The following is a 20,485-nucleotide window of genomic DNA, read 5'->3' on the forward strand; positions in this document are numbered from 1 at the left end:
TCTGTCTTATCTGTCCAATGTAAACGCTGATTAATCAAAACCCTTATCAAGCACAAAGTAAATCACTGGTGTGTAATGCGCTGAAGATGCCATGATGACATGACGCTTCACGGACACAAGGTGGCGCCTTGGAGCAATCGGTTTCTCTCTCTCTATGCAAGACGTTGGTGGAAAACTCTGACCTTAAGGAGTACTAAACTTGCATCTCTTCAACAATCATGAATCATTTCTAAAAGCAAGAATTTTGCTCGGACTGTCTGGGGGTGGTCTGAGTGGGGAGGGAGCCTAGCTGTTATTGGTAGAGAGGGTCTGAGTGGGGAGGGAACCTAGCTGTTATTGGTAGAGAGGGTCTGAGTGGGGAGGGAGCCTAGCTGTTATTGGTAGAGAGGGTCTGAGTGGGGAGGGAACCTAGCTGTTATTGGTAGAGAGGGTCTGAGTGGGGAGGGAACCTAGCTGTTACATTTACATTTAACATTTAAGTCATTTTATTGGTAGACGCTCTTATCCAGAGCTGTTATTGGTAGAAGGGTCTGGTGCATTCACCTTGTTATGACATCCAGTGGGAGGTCACTAACAATAGTGCATCTAAAACTTAGGGAGAGGGTCTGAGTGGGAGGGATTACTTAACCTAGCCTAGGTTATTGGTAGAGAGGGTCTGAGTGGGGAGGGAACCTAGCTGTTATTGGTAGAGAGGGTCTGAGTGGGGAGGGAACCTAGCTGTTATTGGTAGAGAGGGTCTGAGTGGGGAGGGAACCTAGCTGTTATTGGTAGAGAGGGTCTGAGTGGGGAGGGAACCTAGCTGTTATTGGTAGAGAGGGTCTGAGTGGAGGAGGGAACCTAGCTGTTATTGGTAGAGAGGGTCTGAGTGGGGAGGGAACCTAGCTGTTATTGGTAGAGAGGGTCTGAGTGGGGAGGGAACCTAGCTGTTATTGGTAGAGAGGGTCTGAGTGGGGAGGGAACCTAGCTGTTATTGGTAGAGAGGGTCTGAGTGGGGAGGGAACCTAGCTGTTATTGGTAGAGAGGGTCTGAGTGGGGAGGGAACCTAGCTGTTATTGGTAGAGAGGGTCTGAGTGGGGAGGGAACCTAGCTGTTATTGGTAGAGAGGGTCTGAGTGGGGAGGGAACCTAGCTGTTATTGGTAGAGAGGGTCTGAGTGGGGAGGGAACCTAGCTGTTATTGGTAGAGAGGGTCTGAGTGGGGAGGGAACCTAGCTGTTATTGGTAGAGAGGGTCTGAGTGGGGAGGGAACCTAGCTGTTATTGGTAGAGAGGGTCTGAGTGGGAGGGAACCTAGCTGTTATTGGTAGAGAGGGTCTGAGTGGGGAGGGAACCTAGCTGTTATTGGTAGAGAGGGTCTGAGTGGGGAGGGAACCTAGCTGTTATTGGTAGAGAGGGTCTGAGTGGGGAGGGAACCTAGCTGTTATTGGTAGAGAGGGTCTGAGTGGGGAGGGAACCTAGCTGTTATTGGTAGAGAGGGTCTGAGTGGGGAGGGAACCTAGCTGTTATTGGTAGAGAGGGTCTGAGTGGGGAGGGAACCTAGCTGTTATTGGTAGAGAGGGTCTGAGTGGGGAGGGAACCTAGCTGTTATTGGTAGAGAGGGTCTGAGTGGGGAGGGAACCTAGCTGTTATTGGTAGAGAGGGTCTGAGTGGGGAGGGAACCTAGCTGTTATTGGTAGAGAGGGTCTGAGTGGGGAGGGAACCTAGCTGTTATTGGTAGAGAGGGTCTGAGTGGGGAGGGAACCTAGCTGTTATTGGTAGAGAGGGTCTGAGTGGGGAGGGAACCTAGCTGTTATTGGTAGAGAGGGTCTGAGTGGGGAGGGAACCTAGCTGTTATTGGTAGAGAGGGTCTGAGTGGGGAGGGAACCTAGCTGTTATTGGTAGAGAGGGTCTGAGTGGGGAGGGAACCTAGCTGTTATTGGTAGAGAGGGTCTGAGTGGGGAGGGAACCTAGCTGTTATTGGTAGAGAGGGTCTGAGTGGGGAGGGAACCTAGCTGTTATTGGTAGAGAGGGTCTGAGTGGGGAGGGAACCTAGCTGTTATTGGTAGAGAGGGTCTGAGTGGGGAGGGAACCTAGCTGTTATTGGTAGAGAGGGTCTGAGTGGGGAGGGAACCTAGCTGTTATTGGTAGAGAGGTTCTGAGTGGGGAGGGAACCTAGCTGTTATTGGTAGAGAGGGTCTGAGTGGGGAGGGAACCTAGCTGTTATTGGTAGAGAGGTTCTGAGTGGGGAGGGAACCTAGCTGTTATTGGTAGAGAGGGTCTGAGTGGGGAGGGAACCTAGCTGTTATTGGTAGAGAGGGTCTGAGTGGGGGGGAACCTAGCTGTTATTGGTAGAGAGGTTCTGAGTGGGGAGGGAACCTAGCTGTTATTGGTAGAGAGGTCTGAGTGGGGAGGGAACCTAGCTGTTATTGGTAGAGAGGGTCTGAGTGGGGAGGGAACCTAGCTGTTATTGGTAGAGAGGGTCTGAGTGGGGAGGGAACCTAGCTGTTATTGGTAGAGAGGGTCTGAGTGGGGAGGGAACCTAGCTGTTATTGGTAGAGAGGGTCTGAGTGGGGAGGGAACCTAGCTGTTATTGGTAGAGAGGGTCTGAGTGGGGAGGGAACCTAGCTGTTATTGGTAGAGAGGGTCTGAGTGGGGAGGGAACCTAGCTGTTATTGGTAGAGAGGGTCTGAGTGGGGAGGGAACCTAGCTGTTATTGGTAGAGAGGGTCTGAGTGGGGAGGGAACCTAGCTGTTATTGGTAGAGAGGGTCTGAGTGGGGAGGGAACCTAGCTGTTATTGGTAGAGAGGGTCTGAGTGGGGAGGGAACCTAGCTGTTATTGGTAGAGAGGGTCTGAGTGGGACAATTTCCCAGTATTATTCCAACCTGATAGTGTGGAAATATACAGCATATAAAATGCAGGAAAATCATGTTCTTGTGACGCCCTGATCTGTTTCACCTGTCTTTGTGATTGTCTTCACTCACCTCCAGGTGTCACCCGTTTTCCCCACTGGGTATTTAGTCCTGTGTTCTCTGTTTGTTTGTTGCCAGTTCGTCTTGTCACGTCAAGTCAACCAGCGTGTTTTTCCGTGCTCCTGCTTTTTCCAAGTCTCTGTTGTTCTAGTCCTCCCGGTTCTGGCCTTTGCCTGTCCTGACACTGAGCCCGCCTGCCTGACCATTCAGCCTGCCCTGACACTGAGCCCGCCTGCCTGACCATTCAGCCTGTCCTGACACTGAGCCCGCCTGCCTGACCATTCAGCCTGCCCTGACACTGAGCCCGCCTGCCTGACCATTCAGCCTGCCCTGACACTGAGCCCGCCTGCCTGACCATTCAGCCTGCCCTGACACTGAGCCCGCCTGCCTGACCATTCAGCCTGTCCTGACACTGAGCCCGCCTGCCTGACCATTCAGCCTGTCCTGACACTGAGCCCGCCTGCCTGACCATTCAGCCTGCCCTGACACTGAGCCCGCCTGCCTGACCATTCAGCCTGCCCTGACACTGAGCCCGCCTGCCTGACCATTCAGCCTGTCCTGACACTGAGCCCGCTTGCCTGACCATTCAGCCTGTCCTGACACTGAGCCTGCCTGCCTGACCATTCAGCCTGTCCTGACACTGAGCCCGCCCGCCTGACCATTCAGCCTGTCCTGACACTGAGCCCGCCCGCCTGACCATTCAGCCTGTCCTGACACTGAGCCCGCCCGCCTGACCATTCAGCCTGTCCTGACACTGAGCCCGCCCGCCTGACCATTCAGCCTGTCCTGACACTGAGCCCGCCTGCCTGACCATTCAGCCTGCCCTGACACTGAGCCCGTCTGCCTGACCATTCAGCCTACCTGCCACTCTGTACTTCCTGGACTCTGACCTGGTTCTGATATTTTGCCTGTCCACGGCCCGTCTCTTTCCTGCCCCTTGTTTTATAATAAATATCAGAGACTCTAAACATCTGCCTCCAGTGTCTGCATCTGGGCCCTGTATCGTTATAGTGTTTGACTGCATCTGGGCCCTGTATCGTTATAGTGTTTGACTGCATCTGGGCCCTGTAGTGTTTGACTGCATCTGGGCCCTGTATCGTTATAGTGTTTGACTGCATCTGGGCCCTGTATCGTTATAGTGTTTGACTGCATCTGGGCCCTGTATCGTTATAGTGTTTGACTGCATCTGGGCCCTGTATCGTTATAGTGTTTGACTGCATCTGGGCCCTGTATCGTTATAGTGTTTGACTGCATCTGGGTCCTGTATAATTATAGTGTTTGACTGCATCTGGGCCCTGTATCGTTATAGTGTTTGACTGCATCTGGGCCCTGTATCATCTGGGCCCTATAGTGTTTGACTGCATCTGGGCCCTGTATCGTTATAGTGTTTGACTGCATCTGGGCCCTGTATCGTTATAGTGTTTGACTGCATCTGGGCCCTGTATCGTTATAGTGTTTGACTGCATCTGGGCCCTGTATCGTTATAGTGTTTGACTGCATCTGGGCCCTGTATCGTTATAGTGTTTGACTGCATCTGGGCCCTTGACTGCATCTGGGCCCTGTAGTGTTTGACTGCATCTGGGCCCTGTATCGTTATAGTGTTTGACTGCATCTGGGCCCTGTAACGTTATAGTGTTTGACTGCATCTGGGTCCTGTATAATTATAGTGTTTGACTGCATCTGGGCCCTGTATCGTTATAGTGTTTGACTGCATCTGGGCCCTGTATCGTTATAGTGTTTGACTGCATCTGGGCCCTATATCGTTATAGTGTTTGACTGCATCTGGGCCCTGTATCGTTATAGTGTTTGACTGCATCTGGGCCCTGTAACGTTATAGTGTTTGACTGCATCTGGGTCCTGTATAATTATAGTGTTTGACTGCATCTGGGCCCTGTATCGTTATAGTGTTTGACTGCATCTGGGCCCTGTATCGTTATAGTGTTTGACTGCATCTGGGCCCTGTATCGTTATAGTGTTTGACTGCATCTGGGCCCTGTATCGTTATAGTGTTTGACTGCATCTGGGCCCTGTATCGTTATAGTGTTTGACTGCATCTGGGCCCTGTATCGTTATAGTGTTTGACTGCACTGGGCCTTTAATGATTCAACCATTGTATAATATATGAGATACAATTCAATAAATTGATTGATTTCATTGATTCAATCTATTCGATTGATTGACTGTTAGATTATTGGTAAACGATAGACAGACGGACAGATAAAGTGAACAGGATCTGGGGAGGGACAGACAGACAGACAGACAGACAGACAGACAGACAGACAGACAGACAGACAGACAGACAGACAGACAGACAGACAGACAGACAGGGCGGACGGACGGACGATCGTATCAACAGATGAACTCCTACATACCTTGATGAAGGCGTATCCCGCCCCGTTGTCTGTGATGGTGAGGCCCAGGGCGTCCTCTGACTTAAACACCTCCACCTCCTTCTTAATGGCTTTAATGTGGGCGAATATAAAGTCCTCCAGGCCGATCTGACCACCAAGCAGCTTCTCCATGTCGATCTTATGGGTGTTCAATGTACAGAATAGGATCTGGGGAGGGATAGACAGACAGACAGACAAATTAATGAACAGGATCTGGGGAGGTACAGACAGACAGACAGACAGACAGACAGACAGACAGACAGACAGACAGACAGACAGACAGACAGACAGACAGACAGACAGACAGACAGACAGACAGACAGACAGACAGACAGACAAGACAGACAGACAGACAGACAAATTAATGAACAAGATCTGGGGAGACAGACAGACAGACAGACAGACAGACAGACAGACAGACAGACAGACAGACAGACAGACAGACAGACAGACAGACAGACAGACAGACAGACAGACAGACAGACAGACAGACAAATTAATGAACAAGATCTGGGGAGGTACAGACAGACAGACAGACAGACAGACAGACAGACAGACAGACAGACAGACAGACAGACAGACAGACAGACAGACAGACAGACAGACAGACAGACAGACAGACAGATTAATGAACCAGATCTGGGGAGACAGACAGACAGACAGACAGACAGACAGACAGACAGACAGACAGACAGACAGACAGACAGACAGACAGACAGACAGACAGACAGACAGACAGACAGACAGACAGACAGACAGACAGACAGACAGACAGACAGACAGACAGACAGATTAATGAACCAGATCTGGGGAGGTACAGACAGACAGACAGACAGACAGACAGACAGACAGACAGACAGACAGACAGACAGACAGACAGACAGACAGACAGACAGACAGACAGACAGACAGACAGACAGACAGACAGACAGACAGATTAATGAACAGGACCTGTCTGGGGAGGGAGAGACATATTAATGTTGAGAGGTATTGATGAGATAAACTTCATATTAAATACTGATGAAACATATCAGTTCTATGAGAACACAACATAACACTGAACAAAAATATAAACGCAACATGTAACAATTTCAAAGATTTTACTGAGTTCATATTAGGATATCAGTCAAATAAAATAAATTAATTTGGCTCTAATCTATGGATTTCACATGACTGGGAATACAGATCTGCATCTGTTGGTCACAGATACCTTTAATAAAGAGGTAGGGGTTTGGATCAGAACCAGTCAGTATCTGGTGTGACCATTTGCCTCCTCATGCAGCGCAACATCTCCTTCATGGAGTTGATCAGGCTGTTGATTGTGGCCTGTGGCATGTTGTCCCACTCCTCTTCAATGGCTGTGTGAAGTTGCTGAATATTGGCGGGAACTGGAACACACTGTCGTACATGTCGATCCAGAGCATCCCAAACATGCTCAATGGGTGACATGTCTGGTGAGTATGCAGGCCATGGAAGAACTGGGACATTTTCAGCTTCCAGGAATTGTGTCCAGATCCTTGTGACATGGTGCAGTGCATTATCATGCTGAAACACGAGGTGAAGGTGGATGAATGGTACGACAATGGTCCTCAGGATCTCATCACGGTATCTCTGTGCATTCAAATTGCCATCAATAAAATGCAGTTGTGTTCGCTGTCCATACCATACGCCACCATGGGGCACTCTGTTCACAACGTGGACATCAACAAACCGCTCGCCGACACGCTGTCGGCCATTTGGCCGGTACAGTTGAAACCGCGATTCATCGGTGAAGAGCTTCTCTAACCTGCCCGTGGCCATCGAAGGTGAACATTTGCCCATTGAGGCTGAAATGCAGTCAGATCAAGACCCTGATGTGGATGACGAGCACGCAGATGAGCTTCCCTGAGACGTTTTACTGACAGTTTGTGCAGAAATTCTTTGTTTGTGTAAACCCACAGTTTTATCAAGAGTCTGGGTGGCTGGTTTCAGACTATCCCGCTGGGGAAGAAGCCGGATGTTAAGGTCCTGGGCTGGCGTGGTTAATTCTCTAAAAGGACGTTGGAGGAGGCTTATTAACATCAACATTCCAGCAATCAGCATATTAATTGCCTTCAAAATTTGAGACATCTGTGTTGTGACAAACCTGCACATTTTAGAGTTGTTTTTTATTGTCCCCAGCACAAGGTGCACCTGTGTAATGATCATGCTGTTTAATCAGCTTCTTGATATGCCACAACTCTCAGGTGGATGGATTATCTTGGCAAAGGATAAATGCTCACTAACAGGGATGTAAAACTAATTTGTGTTTACAGACAGATTATTTCACTTATAATTCACTGTATCACAATTCCAGTGGGTCAGAAGTTTACATACACTATGTTGACTGTGCCTTTAAACAGCTTGGAAAATTCCAGAAAATGATGTCATGGCTTTAGAAGCTTCTAATAGGCTAATTGACATCATTTGAGTCAATTGGAGGTGTACCTGTTATGCAGGTGAATGAGGACCCAAAAGCGACTTGGCGAAAACAGAGTCTTTAATCCAGTTTAAGGAAAAAGCAATACTCCTAGACAAATCGGAGCGGTAAATAAAGTATAATAAACAATTCCACTCGTAATCACGAGAACAGACTGGAGACTCGATAATAAACTGCAGGTTGCCTCGGGAAGGCACTTGACCGTAGCAGACTCAGACACCTGCTCACCACGCAGCATCTGAGGAAAACACGACACGGCGATACAAAGACACAGCACGGTGAACAATATACAAGGATCCGACAGGACAGGAACGGAAAACAAGGGGAGAAATAGGGACTCTAATCAGGGGAAAAGATAGGGAACAGGTGTGGGAAGACTAAATGATTGATTAGGGGAATAGGAACAGCTGGGAGCAGGAACAGAACGATAGAGAGAAGAGAGAGAGGAAGGGAGAGAGAAAAAGGGGAACGAACCTAAAAAGACCAGCAGGGGGAAAACAAACAGAAGGAAAAGCAAAATGACAAGACAATATAAGACAAAACATGACAGTACCTGTGGATGTATTTCAAGGCCTACCTTCAAACTCAGTGCCTCTTTACTTGACATTTTGGGGAAACCAACAGAAATCAGCCAAGACCTCAGAAAAAAAATTGTAGTCCTCCACAAGTCTGGTTCATCCTTGGGAGAAATTTCCAAACAGTACCACGTTCATCTGTACAAACAACAGTGCGCAAGTATAAACACCATGGGACCACACAGCCGTCATACCGCTCAGGAAGGAGACACATTCTGTCTCCTAGAGATGAACGTACTTTGGGGCGAAAAGTGCAAATCAATCCCAGAACAACAGCAAAGGACCTTGTGAAGATGCTGGAGGAAACAGGTACAAAAGTATCTATATCCACAGTAAAACGAGTCCTATATCAACATAACCTGAAAGGCTGCTCAGCAAGGAAGAAGCCACTGCTCCAAAACCGCCATAAAAAAGCCAGACTACAGTTTGCAACTGCACATGGAGACAAAGATCGTACTTTTTGGAGAAATGTCCTCTGGTCTGATGAAACAAAAATATAACTGTTTGGCCATAATGACCATCGTTATGTTTGGAGGAAAAAGGGGGAGGCTTGCAAGCTGAAGAACAACATCCCAACCGTGAAGCATGGTGGTGACAGCATCATGTTGTGGGGGTGCTTTGCTGCAGGAGGGACTGGTGCACTTCACAAAACAGATGGCATCACGAGGGAGGAAAAGTATGTGGATTTATTGAAGCAACATCTCAAGACATCAGTCAGGAAGTTAAAGCTTGGTCACAAATGGGTCTTCCATATGGGCAATGAACCCAAGCATTTTTTATTTTTTTATTTCACCTTTTATTTAACCAGGTAGTCTAGTTGAGAACAAGTTCTCATTTGCAACTGCGACCTGGCCAAGATAAAGCATAGCAGTGTGAACAGACAACACAGAGTTACACATGGAGTAAACAATTAACAAGTCAATAACACAGTAGAAAAAAAGGGGAGTCTATATACAATGTGTGCAAAAGGCATGAGGAGGTAGGCGAATAATTACAATTTTGCAGATTAACACTGGAGTGATGAATGATCAGATGGTCATGTACAGGTAGAGATATTGGTGTGCAAAAGAGCAGAAAAGTAAATCAATAAAAACAGTATAAAAACAGTATGGGAATGAGGTAGGTAAATCTGGTGGGCTATTTACCGATAGACTATGTACAGCTGCAGCGATCGGTTAGCTGCTCAGATAGCAGATGTTTGAAGTTGGTGAGGGAGATAAAAGTCTCCAACTTAAGGGATTTTTGCGATTTTTGCAATTCGTTCCAGTCACAGGCAGCAGAGAACTGGAAGGAAAGGCGGCCAAATGAGGTGTTGGATTTAGGGACGATCAGTGAGATACTGTCATGCTGGTGAATGAGGACCCAAAAGCGACTTGGCGAAAACAGAGTATTTAATCCAGAATAAACTTTACAAAACAAAAAGCATAATACTACACGTAAAGACGAGAACAGACTGGAGACTTGATCGAGAACTGCAGGTTGCCTCGGGAAGGCACTTGAACCTAGCAGACTCAGACACCTGCTCACCACGCAGCATCTGAGGGAAACACGACACGACAGGGCAAAACATAGACACAGCACGGTGAATTATAAATGAGGATCCGACAGGGCAGGTACGGGAAACAAGGAGAGAAATAGGGACTCTAATCAGGGAAAAGGATCGGGAACAGGTGTGGGAAGACTAAATGATGATTAGGGGAATAGGAACAGCTGGGAGCAGGAACGGAACGATAGAGAGAAGAGAGAGCGAGAGAGTGAGAGAGGGAGGGGGAGAGAGAGGGCTAGAAAGAGGGAAAGAACCTAATAAGACCAGCAGAGGGAAACGAATAGAATGGGAAGCACAGGGACAAGACATGATAATAAATGACAAAACATGACAGTACCCCCCCACTCACCGAGCGCCTCCTGGCGCACTCGAGGAGGAATCCTGGCGGCAACGGAGGAAATCATCAATGAGCGAACGGTCCAGCACGTCCCGAGACGGAACCCAACTCCTCTCCTCAGGACCGTAACCCTCCCAATCCACTAAGTATTGGTGACCCCGTCCCCGAGAACGCATGTCCATGATCTTATGTACCTTGTAAATAGGTGCGCTCTCGACAAGGACGGGAGGGGGGAGGGAAGACGAACGGGGGTGCGAAGAAAGGGCTTAACACAGGAGACATGGAAGACAGGATGGACGCGACGAAGATGTCGCGGAAGAAGCAGTCGCACAGCGACAGGATTGACGACCTGGGAGACACGGAACGGACCAATGAACCGCGGAGTCAACTTACGAGAAGCTGTCGTAAGAGGAAGGTTGCGAGTGGAAAGCCACACTCTCTGGCCGCAACAATACCTAGGACTCTTAATCCTGCGTTTATTGGCGGCTCTCACAGTCTGTGCCCTGTAGCGGCAAAGTGCAGACCTCACCCTCCTCCAGGTGCGCTCACAACGTTGGACAAACGCTTGAGCGGAGGGAACGCTGGACTCGGCAAGCTGGGAAGAGAATAGAGGAGGCTGGTAACCCAGACTACTCTGAAACGGAGATAACCCGGTAGCAGACGAAGGAAGCGAGTTGTGAGCGTATTCTGCCCAGGGGAGCTGTTCTGCCCAAGACGCAGGGTTTCTGAAAGAAAGGCTGCGTAGTATGCGACCAATCGTCTGATTGGCCCTCTCTGCTTGACCGTTAGACTGGGGATGAAACCCGGAAGAGAGACTGACGGACGCACCAATCAAACGACAGAACTCCCTCCAAAATTGTGACGTGAATTGCGGGCCTCTGTCTGAAACGGCGTCTAACGGGAGGCCATGAATTCTGAACACATTCTCGATAATGATTTGTGCCGTCTCCTTAGCGGAAGGAAGTTTAGCGAGGGGAATGAAATGTGCCGCCTTAGAGAACCTATCGACAACCGTAAGAATCACAGTCTTCCCCGCAGACAAAGGCAGACCGGTAATGAAGTCTAGGGCGATGTGAGACCATGGTCGAGAAGGAATGGGGAGCGGTCTGAGACGACCGGCAGGAGGAGAGTTACCCGACTTAGTCTGCGCGCAGTCCGAACAAGCAGCCACGAAACGGCGCGTGTCACGCTCCTGAGTCGGCCACCAAAATCGCTGGCGAATAGACGCAAGAGTGCCTCGAACACCGGGATGACCAGCTAACTTGGCAGAGTGAGCCCACTGAAGAACAGCCAGACGAGTGGAAACAGGAACGAAAAGGAGGTTACTAGGACAAGCGCGCGGCGACGCAGTGTGCGTGAGTGCTTGCTTAACCTGTCTTTCAATTCCCCAGACTGTCAACCCGACAACACGCCCATAAGGAAGAATCCCCTCGGGATCAGTAGAAGCCACAGAAGAACTAAACAGACGGGATAAGGCATCAGGCTTGGTGTTCTTGCTACCCGGACGGTAAGAAATCACAAACTCGAAACGAGCGAAAAACAACGCCCAACGAGCTTGACGGGCATTAAGTCGTTTGGCAGAACGGATGTACTCAAGGTTCTTATGGTCTGTCCAAACGACAAAAGGAACGGTCGCCCCCCAACCACTGTCGCCATTCGCCTAGGGCTAAGCGGATGGCGAGCAGTTCACGGTTACCCACATCATAGTTGCGCTCAGATGGCGACAGGCGATGAGAAAAATAAGCGCAAGGATGAACCTTATCGTCAGACTGGAAGCGCTGGGATAGAATGGCTCCCACGCCTACCTCTGAAGCGTCAACCTCGACAATGAATTGTCTAGTGACGTCAGGAGTAACGAGGATAGGAGCGGACGTAAAACGTTCTTTTAGAAGATCAAAAGCTCCCTGGGCGGAACCGGACCACTTAAAACACGTCTTGACAGAAGTAAGAGCTGTGAGAGGGGCAGCAACTTGACCGAAATTACGAATGAAACGCCGATAGAAATTAGCGAAACCTAAAAAGCGCTGCAACTCGACACGTGACCTTGGAACGGGCCAATCACTGACAGCTTGGACCTTAGCGGAATCCATCTGAATGCCTTCAGCGGAAATAACGGAACCGAGAAAAGTAACGGAGGAGACATGAAAAGAACACTTCTCAGCCTTTACGTAGAGACAATTCTCTAAAAGGCGCTGTAGGACACGTCGAACGTGCTGAACATGAATCTCGAGTGACGGTGAAAAAATCAGGATATCGTCAAGATAGACAAAAACAAAGATGTTCAGCATGTCTCTCAGAACATCATTAACTAATGCCTGAAAAACAGCTGGCGCATTGGCGAGACCAAACGGCAGAACCCGGTACTCAAAATGCCCTAACGGAGTGTTAAACGCCGTTTTCCACTCGTCCCCCTCTCTGATGCGCACGAGATGGTAAGCGTTACGAAGGTCCAACTTAGTAAAGCACCTGGCTCCCTGCAGAATCTCGAAGGCTGATGACATAAGGGGAAGCGGATAACGATTCTTAACCGTTATGTCATTCAGCCCTCGATAATCCACGCAGGGGCGCAGAGTACCGTCCTTCTTCTTAACAAAAAGAACCCCGCCCCGGCCGGAGAGGAAGAAGGCACTATGGTACCGGCGTCAAGAGACACAGATAAATAATCCTCGAGAGCCTTACGTTCGGGAGCCGACAGAGAGTATAGTCTACCCCGAGGAGGAGTGGTCCCCGGAAGGAGATCAATACTACAATCATACGACCGGTGAGGAGGAAGGGAGTTGGCTCGGGACCGACTGAAGACCGTGCGCAGATCATGATATTCCTCCGGCACTCCTGTCAAATCGCCAGGTTCCTCCTGAGAAGTGGGGACAGAAGAAATGGGAGGGATGGCAGACATTAAGCACTTCACATGACAAGATACGTTCCAGGATAGGATAGAATTACAAGACCAATTAATAGAAGGATTATGACATACTAGCCAGGGATGACCCAAAACAACAGGTGTGAAAGGTGAACGAAAAATCAAAAAAGAAATAGTCTCACTGTGGTTACCAGATACTGTGAGAGTTAAAGGTAGTGTCTCAAATCTGATACTGGGAAGATGACTACCATCTAAGGCAAACATGGGCGTAGGCTTGTCTAACTGTCTGAAAGGAATGTTATGTTTCCGAACCCATGCTTCGTCCATGAAACAACCCTCAGCCCCAGAGTCAATCAAGGCACTGCATGTAGCACCCGAACCGGTCCAGCGTAGATGGACCGACATAGTAGTACAAGATCTAGATGAAGAGACCTGAGTAGTAGCGCTCACCAGTAGCCCTCCGCTTACTGATGGGCTCTGGCCTCTTACTGGACATGAATTAACAAAATGTCCATCAAATCCGCAATAGAGGCACAGGCGGTTGGTGATCCTCCGTTCCCTCTCCTTAGTCGAGATGCGAATCCCTCCCAGCTGCATGGGCTCAGTCTCAGAGCCAGAGGAGGGAGATGGTTGCGATGCGGAGCAGGGAAACACCGTTGATGCGAGCTCTCTTCCACGAGCCTGGTGACGAAGATCTACCCGTCGTTCTATGCGGATGGCGAGAGCAATCAAAGAGTCCACACTGGAAGGAACCTCCCGAGAGAGAATCTCATCTTTGACCACTGTGTGGAGTCCCTCCAGAAAACGAGCGAGCAGCGCCGGCTCGTTCCAGTCACTAGAGGCAGCAAGAGTACGAAACTCTATAGAGTAATCCGTTATGGATCGATCACCTTGGCATAGGGAAGCCAGGACCCTAGAAGCCTCCCCACCAAAAACTGAACGGTCAAAAACCCGAATCATCTCCTCTTTAAAGTTCTGGTAATTGTTAGAACAATCAGCCCTTGCCTCCCAGATAGCTGTGCCCCACTCTCGGGCCCGGCCAGTAAAGAGTGAAATGACGTAAGCAACCCGAGCTCTCTCTCTAGAGTATGTGTTGGGTTGGAGAGAGAACACAATCTCACACTGGGTGAGAAAGGAGCGGCACTCAGTGGGCTGCCCGGAGTAGCAAGGTGGGTTATTAACCCTAGGTTCTGGAGGCTCGGCAGGCCAGGAAGTAACAGGTGGCACGAGACGAAGACTCTGGAACTGTCCAGAGAGGTCGGAAACCTGAGCGGCCAGGCTCTCCACGGCATGGCGAGCAGCAGACAATTCCTGCTCGTGTCTGCCGAGCATGGCTCCTTGGATCTCGACGGCAGTGTTACGAGCGTCTGTAGTCGCTGGGTCCATTCCTCGGTCGGATCCTTCTGTCATGCTGGTGAATGAGGACCCAAAAGCGACTTGGCGAAAACAGAGTATTTAATCCAGAATAAACTTTACAAAACAAAAAGCATAATACTACACGTAAAGACGAGAACAGACTGGAGACTTGATCGAGAACTGCAGGTTGCCTCGGGAAGGCACTTGAACCTAGCAGACTCAGACACCTGCTCACCACGCAGCATCTGAGGGAAACACGACACGACAGGGCAAAACATAGACACAGCACGGTGAATTATAAATGAGGATCCGACAGGGCAGGTACGGGAAACAAGGAGAGAAATAGGGACTCTAATCAGGGAAAAGGATCGGGAACAGGTGTGGGAAGACTAAATGATGATTAGGGGAATAGGAACAGCTGGGAGCAGGAACGGAACGATAGAGAGAAGAGAGAGCGAGAGAGTGAGAGAGGGAGGGGGAGAGAGAGGGCTAGAAAGAGGGAAAGAACCTAATAAGACCAGCAGAGGGAAACGAATAGAATGGGAAGCACAGGGACAAGACATGATAATAAATGACAAAACATGACAGATACACCTGCTGGAGCGCGTGCTACGGAGCTTTACCTAGCATGGACTTGTAGATGACCTGGAGCCAGTGGGCCTGGCGACGAATATGTAAGGGCCAGCCGACTAGAGCATGCAAGTCGCAGTGGTGGGTGGTATAAGGTGCTTTAGTGACCAAACGGATGGCACTGTGATAAACTGCATCCAGTTTGCTGAGTAGAGTGTTGGAAGCAATTTTGTAGATGACGTCGCCGAAGTCGAGGATCGGTAGGATAGTCAGTTTTACTAGGGTAAGTTTGGCGGCGTGAGTGAAGGAGGCTTTGTTGCGGAATAGAAAGCCGACTCTTGATTTGATTTTTGATTGGAGATGTTTGATATGAGTCTGGAAGGAGAGTTTACAGTGTTTAGGTCACCTAACAGAACAAACTCTGAAGATGTTAGATGGGGGGCAATCAATTCACAAATGGTGTCCAGGGCACAGCATACTTCCAAAGTTGAGGCAAAATGGCTTAAGGACAACAAAGTCAAGGTATTGGAGTGGCCATCACAAAGCCCTGACATTAATCCCATAGAACATTTGTGGGCAGAACTGAAAAAGCGTGTGTGAGCAAGGAGGCCTACAAACCTGACTCAGTTACACCAGCTCTGTCAGGAGGAATGGGCCAAAATTCACCCAACTTATTGTGGGAAGCTTGTGGGAGGCTACCCAAAACATTTGACTCAAGTTAAACAATTTAAAGGCAATGCTACCAAATACTAATTGAGTGTATGTAAACTTCTGACCCACTGGGAATGTGATGAAATAAATAAAAGCTGAAATAAATCATTCTCTCTACTATTATTCTGACATTTCACGTTCTTAAAATAAAGTGTTGATCCCAACTGACCTAAAAACAGGGAATTTTTACAAGGATTAAATGTCAGGAATTGTGAAAAACTGAGTTTAAATGTATTTGGCTAAGGTGTATGTAAACTTCCCACTTCAACTGTATCTATTTATTACAGGTCAGTCTGTGACAGTAAACTGTCCACTCTTCTCACCGTCCATAAGAAGCCATCAGAAGCAATTAGCTTCCTGTTCCACTGACCCATACTGACCCATACTGACCCGTACTGACCCATACTGACCCATACTGAGCCGTACTGACCCGTACTGACCCATACTGACCCATACTGACCCGGGCTACAGCCCAGGAACTATAAGACAAGTGTTCTTCCTGTCCCACTGACCCATACTGACCCATACTGACCCGTACTGACCCATACTGACCCATACTGACCCATACTGACCCGTACTGACCCATACTGACCCATACTGACCCGTACTGACCCATACTGACCCATACTGACCCGGGCTACAGCCCAGGAACTATAAGACAAGTGTTCTTCCTGTCCCACTGACCCATACTGACCCATACTGACCCGTACTGACCCATACTGACCCATACTGACCCGTACTGACCCGTACTGACCCATACTGTCCCACTGACCCGTACTGACCCATACTGACCCATACTGACCCGTACTGACCCATACTGACCCGTACTGACCCATACTGACCCGTACTGACCCGTACTGACCCATACTGACCCATACTGACCCGTACTGACCCATACTGACCCGTACTGATCCGTACTGACCCATACTGACCCATACTGACCCATACTGACCCGTACTGACCCATACTGACCCATACTGACCCATACTGACCCGTAGTGACCCGTACTGACCCATACTGACCCATACTGACCCGTACTGACCCATACTGACCCGGGCTACAGCCCAGGAACTATAAGACAAGTGTTCTTCCTGTCCCACTGACCCATACTGACCCGTACTGACCCGTACTGACCCATACTGACCCATACTGACCCGTACTGACCCGTACTGACCCGTACTGACCCGTACTGAACCATACTGACCCATACTGACCCGGGCTAGCAGCCCAGGAACTATGTATGTCTTATTTGACACTTATTATAAAAAAAAATTAATCAACTTCTTAAAGCGTTGTTGGTTAAGGGCTTGTAAGTCAGCATTTTACTGTGAGGTCTACTACACCTGTTGTATTCAGCAGTTCACTGTGAGGTCTACTACACCTGTTGTATTCAGCATTTCACTGTGAGGTCTACTACACCTGTTGTATTCAGCATTTCACTGTGAGGTCTACTACACCTGTTGTATTCAGAATTTCACTGTGAGGTCTACTACACCTGTTGTATTCAGCATTTCACTGTGAGGTCTACTACACCTGTTGTATTCAGCATTTCACTGTGAGGTCTACTACACCTGTTGTATTCAGCATTTCACTGTGAGGTCTACTACACCTGTTGTATTCAGCATTTCACTGTGAGGTCTACTACACCTGTTGTATTCAGCATTTCACTGTGAGGTCTACTACACCTGTTGTATTCAACATTTCACTGTGAGGTCTACTACACCTGTTGTATTCAACATTTCACTGTGAGGTCTACTACACCTGTTGTATTCAGCATTTCACTGTGAGGTCTACTACACCTGTTGTATTCAGCATTTCACTGTGAGGTCTACTACACCTGTTGTAGTCAGCATTTCACTGTGAGGTCTACTACACCTGTTGTATTCAGCAGTTCACTGTGAGGTCTACTACACCTGTTGTATTCAGCATTTCACTGTGAGGTCTACTACACCTGTTGTATTCAGCATTTCACTGTGAGGTCTACTACACCTGTTGTATTCAGAATTTCACTGTGAGGTCTACTACACCTGTTGTATTCAGCATTTCACTGTGAGGTCTACTACACCTGTTGTATTCAGCAGTTCACTGTGAGGTCTACTACACCTGTTGTATTCAGCATTTCACTGTGAGATCTACTACACCTGTTGTATTCAGCATTTCACTGTGAGGTCTACTACACCTGTTGTATTCAGAATTTCACTGTGAGGTCTACTACACCTGTTGTATTCAGCATTTCACTGTGAGGTCTACTACACCTGTTGTATTCAGCATTTCACTGTGAGGTCTACTACACCTGTTGTATTCAGCATTTCACTGTGAGGTCTACTACACCTGTTGTATTCAGCATTTCACTGTGAGGTCTACTACACCTGTTGTATTCAGCATTTCACTGTGAGGTCTACTACACCTGTTGTATTCAACATTTCACTGTGAGGTCTACTACACCTGTTGTATTCAACATTTCACTGTGAGGTCTACTATACCTGTTGTATTCAGCATTTCACTGTGAGGTCTACTACACCTGTTGTATTCAGCATTTCACTGTGAGGTCTACTACACCTGTTGTAGTCAGCATTTCACTGTGAGGTCTACTACACCTGTTGTATTCAACATTTCACTGTAAGGTCTACTACACCTGTTGTATTCAGCATTTCACTGTAAGGTCTACTACACCTGTTGTATTCAACATTTCACTGTAAGGTCTACTACACCTGTTGTAGTCAGCATTTCACTGTGAGGTCTACTACACCTGTTGTATTCAGCATTTCACTGTAAGGTCTACTACACCTGTTGTATTCAACATTTCACTGTGAGGTCTACTACACCTGTTGTAGTCAGCATTTCACTGTGAGGTCTACTACACCTGTTGTATTCAGCATTTCACTGTGAGGTCTACTACACCTGTTGTATTCAGCATTTCACTGTGAGGTCTACTACACCTGTTGTATTCAGCATTTCACTGTGAGGTCTACTACACCTGTTGTATTCAGCATTTCCCTGTGAGGTCTACTACACCTGTTGTATTCAGCATTTCACTGTGAGGTCTACTACACCTGTTGTATTCAGCATTTCACTGTAAGGTCTACTACACCTGTTGTATTCAGCATTTCACTGTGAGGTCTACTACACCTGTTGTATTCAGCATTTCACTGTAAGGTCTACTACACCTGTTGTATTCAGCATTTCACTGTGAGGTCTACTACACCTGTTGTATTCAGCATTTCACTGTGAGGTCTACTACACCTGTTGTATTCAGCATTTCACTGTAAGGTCTACTACACCTGTTGTACTCAGCATTTCACTGTAAGGTCTACTACACCTGTTGTATTCAGCATTTCACTGTAAGGTCTACTACACCTGTTGTATGTATTCAGCATTTCACTGTGAGGTCTACTACACCTGTTGTACTCAGCATTTCACTGTGAGGTCTACTACACCTGTTGTATTCAGCATTTCACTGTAAGGTCTACTACACCTGTTGTATTCGGTGCATGTGACAAATAAAGTTTGATTTGATTTAAATGAGGTCAAACTCCATTACTTCTGGGGTTTTAGAAAAGTGTGATGTCAACAGAGGCAGAATTTGCATCCTGAAGCATAAACTCTAAAAAGTTCTGGGACACTGTAAAGTCCATAGAGAATAAGAGCACCTCCCAGCTGCCCACTGCTCTGAGGATAGGAAACACTGTCTCCACTGATAAATCCACCATAATCGAGAATTTCAAGAATCATGGTTCTACCGCCGGCCATGCTGTCCACCTGGCTACTCCTACCCCGGTCAACAGCACTGCACCCCCCACATGATCCGCCGCAATTGTTGCAACCCCTATTACTAGCCTGTTCAACCTCTCTTTAGTATCGTCTGAGATTCACAAAGATTGGAAAGTTGCTGCAAAGGGGAGACACTCTAGACCCAAACTGCTACAGACCTATATCTATTCTACCCTGCCTTTCTAAAGCCTTCGAAAGCCAAGTTAACAAACAGATTACCAACCATTTCGAAATCCCACCATGCAATCTGTTTTCCGAGCTGGTCATGGGTGCACCCCAGCCACGCTCAAGGTCCTAAACGATATCATAACAGCCATTGATAAGAGACATTACTGTGCAGCCGTATTCATCGACCTGGCCAAGGCTTTCGACTCTGTTAATCACCACATTCTTATCGGCAGACTCAACAGCCTTGGTTTCTCAAATGACTGCCTCGCTTGGTTCACCAACTACTTCTCAGACAGAGTTCAGTGTGTCAAATCGGAGGGCCTGTTGTCCGGACGTCTGGCACTCTATGGGGGTGCCACAGGGTTCAATTCTCGGGCCGACTCTTTTCTCTGTATACATCAATGATGTCGCTCTTGCTGCTGGTGATTCTCTGATCCACCTCTACGCAGACGACACTATTCTGTAAACTTCTGGCCCTTCTTTGGACAATGTGTTAACAAACCTACAGAGGGGCTTCAATGCCATACAACTCTCCTTCCGTGGCCTCTAACTGCTCTTAAATGCAAGTAAAACTAAATGCATGCTTTCCAACCGATCGCTGCCTACACCTGCCTGCCCGCCCAGCATCACTACTCTGGACGGTTTTGACTTAGAATATGTGGGCAACTACAAATACCTAGGGGTCTGGTTAGACTGTAAACTCACCTTCCACACTCACATTAAGCATCTCCAATCCAAATCTAGAACCTGCTTCCTATTGCACAACAAAGCATCCTTCACTCATGCTGCCAAACATA

The 20,485-nt window shown here is 48.1% G+C and overlaps 1 protein-coding gene across 1 annotated transcript in view; it reads right to left on the reverse strand.

Moving 5' to 3' along the window:
- LOC124010244 (PDZ domain-containing protein GIPC1-like) overlaps nucleotides 1-20,485 on the reverse strand; it is a 60,426-nt gene that overhangs the window by 19,056 nt on the left and 20,885 nt on the right. Inside the window, exon 2 of the mRNA XM_046322697.1 lies at nucleotides 5,319-5,504. Within this exon, the coding sequence (XP_046178653.1) occupies nucleotides 5,319-5,504 (186 nt within the window). The remainder of the gene's footprint in view (nucleotides 1-5,318; nucleotides 5,505-20,485) is intronic.

This window comes from Oncorhynchus gorbuscha, linkage group LG22 (assembly GCF_021184085.1).
Source record: "Oncorhynchus gorbuscha isolate QuinsamMale2020 ecotype Even-year linkage group LG22, OgorEven_v1.0, whole genome shotgun sequence".
Taxonomy (NCBI): Eukaryota; Metazoa; Chordata; class Actinopteri; order Salmoniformes; family Salmonidae; genus Oncorhynchus; species Oncorhynchus gorbuscha.